Source organism: Siniperca chuatsi, linkage group LG9 (genome assembly GCF_020085105.1).
Source record: "Siniperca chuatsi isolate FFG_IHB_CAS linkage group LG9, ASM2008510v1, whole genome shotgun sequence".
Classification (NCBI taxonomy): domain Eukaryota; kingdom Metazoa; phylum Chordata; class Actinopteri; order Centrarchiformes; family Sinipercidae; genus Siniperca; species Siniperca chuatsi.
Genome location: NC_058050.1, coordinates 15635892 through 15643389, shown reverse-complemented (window position 1 = coordinate 15643389; position 7498 = coordinate 15635892). Strand labels below are relative to the sequence as shown.

The window sequence follows — 7498 nt, the reverse complement described above, 5'->3', positions numbered from 1 at the left end:
TTAATAATAAATGTAAAATGTATATATTTAATAAACTAAGGTTGAAATCTTAAGTGTGGTGGCAGAACACATTCAGTTCAATGTATTTTCTTAAAATCCTTTAAAATGTCAGATTATTTTAGAATTGGACTTTTTAAACTTTAAACTGATGTGTAAACAGTGTGTGTTGGGTACAATGGTCTATGCATCGTGTTCCAGTATTAAGTCAGCCTGCAGGAAGATACCGTGTAACGTTCCTTGTGTGAGGTCACACCTAGTGGCTCCCGTGATTGGCTTGCAGCGCGGAAGTGATAGGAACGGGGCGGATTTAGGAGCAGATGGTAGCAAAAAAGAGTCAATAACTTGTTAATGTAGCTGGTAGTTGCAACACTTCATGACAGTTTGGCCTTACTTGTAGCTCTGCAGGTACACAGCAGTGTAACAATTCGCAGCTAACAGCAATGGACGAAGTGACAGGAGCTCAGCTGATTGCTGAGGCTCTAAAGAATCAGGTAAGACCGTTTAAAAAAACACAAACATTGCAAAGATTTACAAGATTTATGAAGTATGCTAACCTGTAAGTTAACTTACCAGCTGTGTCTGTACTGAAATGCAAAATTTTAACCTTGTAATGGCTACAAAAACTGTGTCAAAGTTAAAGTGCCGCGCTGTGAAGTTTAAACTTTTAATACAATTACATATGCAGTTCTTCTTAAAATTGGCATATTTCAGTGTCGGTTTCTTAAAGAGCAATTTCTCTCCCTGCAGAAAGTGGAGTACATGTTTGGGATAGTTGGTGTTCCTGTCATTGAAGTGGCCATGGCTGCTCAGGCTGCAGGGATCAGATATGTGGGAATGCGCAATGAGCAAGCGGTAAAACACTTATTATTAATCTACAACACTGCTGTTTACCTGCACTTTTAATCCTTAACAACACAATTACAATGATATTTTTGATATACAATAAATTCTGTCACACAACAGGCATGCTATGCAGCATCTGCCGTTGGATACCTCACTGGGAGGTAAGACATTTAGACACTGAACAGAATAATGTGAGCAGCTGGTGTGTCAGTTTGTATCTCACATGTTGCTGTCTCCTGTGGTTATTTGTCTCAGACCAGGTGCCTGCCTGGTGGTGTCTGGACCTGGACTCATTCATGCTCTGGGTGGAATGGCCAACGCTAACATGAACTGCTGGTATGACTCAAGAAACTGATGCTGCTTTTATGCAGCTGGCAGCGTGTACAGTTTTAACATGGCTCCTGTGGGCCCTGCTCATATCGTTTATTAAGTGTATGTTGCCTTTACACAGGCCGGTGGTTGTTATCGGAGGGTCCTCGGATCAAAACCAGGAAACAGCAGGAGCCTTTCAGGAGTTTCCTCAGGTAATGCACACCTTCGTGTGGAATTTTTGCCTGTTGACAGCTTCATTAAATTGACACTGTCTTTCCTCTGTTGCTAGGTGGAAGCATGTCGCCTTTATAGCAAGTTCTCTGCTAGACCCAGCAGTCTGGAAGTCATCCCTTCAGTGATAGAGAAGGTAATACACCAGCTTATTGTTACATTAGCTGTCGGATCCTTGTTAGTCTTGTTTCCTTTATCACAGCAGATTAAATTAGATATTTTGTATGATTGGATTATATTAACACGTGATTTTTTTTGTTTGTTTGTTTGCTCGTAGGCAGTTCGCACAAGTATCTATGGGCGTCCAGGAGCATGTTATGTGGATATTGCAGGGGACATGGTCAATGCTAAAGTGGACAGGAGCAGTGTCAGGTTTACTATCATTTTTGCAGTTTAAATAAAAAAATAATAATAATAAAACAACATCTTATCTTGCATAGTATCACTTCTGTGAGTCCAGGTGTATAGACAGTAGAAGTGTGTTTCTCCTGCAGAGTTGTGTCCTGCTGTCCAACTCCACCAGTGAGTTTGGCTGACCATGGTGCAATCACTGAAGCCATCTCTGTCTTTAAGGCAGCTAAGAGACCCTTAGTCATCATTGGCAAAGGTAACATCAAAAGAAACATTTGCAATGTCTTGTGGAATTGTTGCATTGAAAAAGCTAGAAACCCCTGCATTTCCTCCATCATTGGTGAGTAGTTCATTAGATACGTCATGATGATATGAGTATTGTTGTGCCCAACAGGAGCAGCCTATGGCCGAGCAGAAACTGCTCTGAAGGAGTTTGTGGAAATGAGCGGCCTGCCATTTCTGCCCACCCCCATGGGGAAAGGGGTCCTACCTGATGATCACCCCAACTGTGTGGCTGCTGCCCGCTCGAGGTTAGCCTCGCTTTCACTATAAAAATGTACAATTATTTTAGCTATATATATATATATATATATATATATATATATATATATATATATATATATGAGATTCTGTTCTGTTTCAACTTTTTAAATACTACTACACTGTGTCTAGTGTCTATATGACCCTAAGTCATTAAACTGGACATTGATCATTACATCTCTGCAGTACTTGACATAATTGTGCAATATTCTGTGTTAATACTGTTGTGTAATTTATGATATTTATTCACACTTCTATTACTGCTCTGCAATATCCACCGTCTCATAATCATCTTAATAAGCTACACTTAACTTGACAGTTCATACACTATTACTTTATACCGTATTATTATCATCAACCGTTAAACCCACTGTGTACTTCACACGTATTTTAATTTTATATTTATACCTACTTGGTACTTAATTTATCTGACCTGTATTATAGTGTATTATATTTTTTGCTTAGTACTTCTATTCCTGTGTGCACTGATGTGATAGTGAGCTGCTGTAACAAGAGTTTCCCCTCTGGGATCAATAAAGTATTTCTGATTCTGATTCTGATGTGTCTGAGTGCCAGAGAATAAGAGTTGTTCCTTCTCATGGCTATTAAAGAAAGACATCAGTGTAATAATATAAACCTGTGTCACAATCGATAGTTTTTTTTAATTCAGATGTCGGGTTATATCTAATACTGTTTATTCTATACATATACTAAATTAATGTATTCAGTAGAAAGTTTGGTATATTGCATACATGTGTACATGGTATTCAATTTGTTTTGTTTTCTCCGTTTTGTCTTAACTCAACATTGATCCATGTCCTCATCCCTTGTTTCTGTTACCAAGAGCTCTTCTCCAGGCTGACCTTGTGCTTCTGCTTGGAGCCAGGCTGAATTGGATCCTGCATTTTGGTCTGCCACCAAGATTTGACCCTGATGTCAACATCATCCAGGTATGTAAATGACCAAGTGTCAGTGTTGCCTTTGACACCTTCAAAAATAGTATCAAGAATACCTCACTGGTACAAAGCTAATGGTGTATTTAATTAGTAATTTCAGCATTGGTGTAAATACTTTGACATTGTCATGTCAGTGCAGTTCATGCAGTTCTTCGGCCTTGTCACTGTCGCTACAAATGTTGCTGGAGTAACATAACACAATTGTGCTCTGTGTGCAGGTTGACCTTTGTGCCGAGGAGATAGGGAACAATGTGAGGCCTGCTGTTGCTCTCCTAGGAGACATCAATGCTACTGTCACTCAGGTAACTGCAACTCAGTCTGCACACAAACTCTCACATTTTTCATACTATCCTGATGTGCATTAAATATGTACTATAAGAGAACAGCTCGTGTGTGTTTGTGCAAGGTGATTATGTCTTTGATTCATATTGGGGGTTTTTGGGGGGGGGTTTTCAGCTCCTGGAGTGCGTTCGTAAAGATGGCTGGAAATATCCCTCTGATACAGAATGGTGGAGCACACTGAAAGACAAAATTGCTGCTAATGCAAAAATATCAAAGGTGGGTTTAGGGTGATATGTTACTGTATGTGGTTACTCAAACAGTATCAGTGTGTATTATCAGTGTGTCACATGCTGATGACATTAACTTAATATAATTATGTATTTGATCCATTTAGATGTTCTATATTGTATTATTATTTATGCATTTTCTATCCACAGGCACTCGCTCTTCAGTCAGCGGTGCCCATGAACTACTACACAGTGTTTCATCACGTTTCCCAGTTGCTGCCACATGACTGTATTATTGTCAGCGAGGGTGCAAACACTATGGACATAGGTCGCACTATGTTGAACAACTACCTCCCTCGACACAGGCAAGGCAGTCTCATTCTCAAGTGTGTTAAGTATGTTAAGTGTTCGCCTCAGTTCTCTGTTTATGTTTTAAAACACAACTGTACACAAAAATGCATATTCTATAGGGGGGATTATTAGAAAGGAGCACAAGCCTGGGAGCTTGAGCTAATAAATAGTAATAATATAGGGGGTTGGAGTAACACATTTCAAACCAAACCCACAATGTTATTGGATATAAAATGAGAAGTGTCCCTTTAAGGGAAACACACTGCAACTGATAAATGACCCAGGCTTCTTATGTATATGTTTTTCCTGTCCACAAATGCTCTCCTGAATTTAGCTGTAGCAGACAGGTATGGTCTTATTGTAGTATCTTAAAGACCCTGTTCTTTTGGGAAGTCTTGTAGCCCTTCCTACGTATATTTTCAAATGATGCTTTACAAGGATCTGTGTCAAAGGCTTTAAGAGGTAGAGAATCTCAGAGCCTGATGTGTAATCAAACTAGGGGAGTGTCAATAGTGAAAGAAAATACAGAGAAATATTAAATACCCAAACTGATGCAAAAAAAGAACCAATTGTTTAAGTGAAAAGGCTGAGGTTTTCATACAGGTACCCACTGCAAAAGTATCCTTGTTGAAATGACCAGCAGAGATATGTACAAGGCTGAGAACTAAATTCAGGCTCATCCAGTATCAGGCAATTGTGCCGTCTCCTTACAAAAACTTACAAAAGTTTCCAAAAATGTAAACTTTTGTAAACTACTATTGTAGCGGATGAAAGCAGGAGCTTCAGCTAATGTTGCAAAGTTGTCCCATTTTAAGCCACCCCTCCCACCCTAACCTCATGCTTCTTCCATATCTAATGGAGAAGTACAAACCTTCAGGGAGCTGTAAACTTTTTCACAATATCAGGAGAACTTGTTCCTTATGAGCAATTTATTCAAAACACAGCAAATATGCATTTCACAATAAAACATGTTAAAAAGATCCACTGTTGACAATAACTATGTTTGACTAAAGCAAGCTTTTAAGTCTGTACATTTTAGTACATTGTTGTTAGCTAATCGGGACGATGTGCAGGTTGGATGCTGGTACATTTGGAACAATGGGAGTAGGCCTTGGTTTTGCTATAGCAGCAGCTGCTGTGGAGAGGAGTGAGAATAAAGGCCAAAGGATAGTCTGTGTGGAAGGAGACAGTGCCTTTGGATTCTCTGGCATGGAGGTTGAAACCATGTGCAGGTGGGTTGGTTGTCTCTCTTTCTATATATATATATATATATATATATATATATATAAAAACCCCTACTGCTACTTAATTGCAAATTGTCTCTGTGTTTTTTAACAGGTATAATCTACCCGTGGTCATCATTGTGGTCAATAATAATGGTATTTACAGCGGAGTGGATCCTGTGACGTGGAAAGAAATGGCAAAAATGGGAGATCTGACCTCTATGTGAGTCACACATTATTGGGCAAATGATCATAATACATTCACTATAATGGTTCCCTATGTGTAATCAGCTGAAAGGTATCTTACGTCATCATGTCGCTTGGCAGAGCCCCTCCTGTGACCCTCCTACCTGAGGCACGCTATGATGAGGTTATGACAGCGTTTGGAGGTCGAGGGTTCCTGGTGAGGACGGTGGAGGAGCTGCGCAGTGCTTTACAGCTTAGCTTGAGTGACTGGGAGAGACCAAGTCTCCTAAATGTGCTTATCGACCCTTCCTCAGACAGAAAACAGCAGGTAACTGTCACCTGTCAGGAATATATGTGTGTAGAGTCTCAGTCATCCTGAGAAATGCAGGTCAAAATGAAAGAATCCACCGGACTGTGAAGTTGGAGTCGTTTTTCATTTGACTGGTTTCTTCAGCTGTAATAGTGATTTTCCTGTGGAAATGCCACGCCCCCTGGTGGTTGAGGATGTAACTGATGCTGCAACGCCACTTTTCTGTTGCTTAAAATGCAAACATGGTCAATGCCATGGGACTTAGTCTGGCGAAGGTGAAATTTGAACAGTTAAAAGGTCCTAATTCACAAGGAGGCATGGCACCTCCACAGGATAAAGTTTTTCTTCAATGTCATTAGAACAGAGTAAGCTGTTTGGATTAATTGCAAGACACCTTTTAGCACAATAAATGTCTATGGCTGAATCCAAATATCTAGACTTCTGCACACTCATGGGCAAATACAGGTGAAATCTGGAAAGCCAAAATCCACAACTTAATGCACACTTTTTGCAGACTTCCAGAGAGTCAGGTTTAAAGTATCAAGAACTTGGCATTGGTTATAAAGATTGAGATCTTAAAGGTCCAGCGTGTAACATTTAGGAGGAGCTATTGGCAGAAATGGAATATAATATTTATAAGTATGTTTTTGTTAGTGTATAAATCACCTGAAGAATTGTTGTGTTTTCATTACCTTTAGAATAAACCGTTTTTCATCTACAGAGGGAGCGCGTCCCCTTCCATGGAGGTCGCCATTTTTCTACAGTAGCTGAGAACAGACAAACCAAACACTGGCTCTAGATACGGCCTTTTGCGTTTTTCGCGAGTTTCACAGCCACCATAGTTTCTCCTAAACTGACATGCATTACTGAATGGTACTCCATACACTCCAGGTGCACTGCAGAACAACTGTATTCCACTCAATCCCTCCACCTCACACCAACCTGACCTTTCTATTTTAGAGTCCCCATAATTAGAAAGCATGGTCCTCTGTGTTTATGTTGAATGTATCCACGCAACCCCTCGCAGACATGTTTGAAGGTTGTATTGAGGGCTGTATCCATGGTGCTGAGCTCCATGAGTTGTCCAAGACTTGTCCCCTTATTTGAGGTGTGCTGCCCTCATTGTTTGCTTCCTGACTGTTATCCATATTCAGGTTTAAAGTTGAGTCTCAGACAATAGATGGAGATGAAGTATTTATTTTGTCTAGCACATCTCAGTTTTTGAATGTGGAGGCTAAATGGACTCAACCTATGTGAACATAGGCCACAAAAGGCCTATTACATAAAATAGGGCTATCATCTAAGGAGGTCTAATATAACGCTGTGTTTTCTGTATTTGCAGGAGTTCCCGTGGCTCACACGCTCCAACTTATAGACTAAAGGACATTATCAAAACAGCAGTGACAGTTTTCCTCGGGGAAACTTAAACTCAAATAAAAAGCTGCTTTTGTTTTTATTATTATTATTATTATTATTATTATTATTATTATTAATATTTTTTATTGATTCTTAATACAGTTATACATTTATTGTATTAAAATTAACAAAATAATTAATAAAACAATAAAACACTTTTACACATACAATGAACCTTATTTGTCTTTATTCCTTTATGTTAAATCAGTGTGGGGGGGGGGGTTCTTTCACATAATCTGTTAGGTATCATGATTAACATACAGTATACAG

At 39.4% G+C, this 7498-nt stretch overlaps 1 protein-coding gene across 2 annotated transcripts; it reads left to right on the top strand.

Moving 5' to 3' along the window:
• The first annotated feature begins 280 nt into the window (after positions 1–280).
• hacl1 (2-hydroxyacyl-CoA lyase 1) lies at positions 281–7395 on the top strand. 2 transcript variants are annotated; one of them, XM_044207495.1, is made up of 17 exons: positions 284–491; positions 748–852; positions 964–1004; positions 1099–1179; positions 1295–1367; positions 1445–1522; positions 1664–1758; positions 1881–1993; positions 2132–2267; positions 3122–3227; positions 3452–3535; positions 3690–3791; positions 3953–4107; positions 5167–5325; positions 5432–5539; positions 5644–5830; positions 7155–7395. In XM_044207495.1, exons 1-17 carry the CDS (start codon positions 441–443, stop codon positions 7185–7187), a joined length of 1707 nt encoding a protein of 568 aa, XP_044063430.1. In that variant the 5' UTR covers positions 284–440; the 3' UTR covers positions 7188–7395. The 2 variants fall into 2 exon arrangements, with proteins under 2 accessions (XP_044063431.1, XP_044063430.1); XM_044207496.1 differs by lacking the exon at positions 5167–5325 and having other exon boundaries at positions 281–491.
• Positions 7396–7498: the final 103 nt, after the last annotated feature.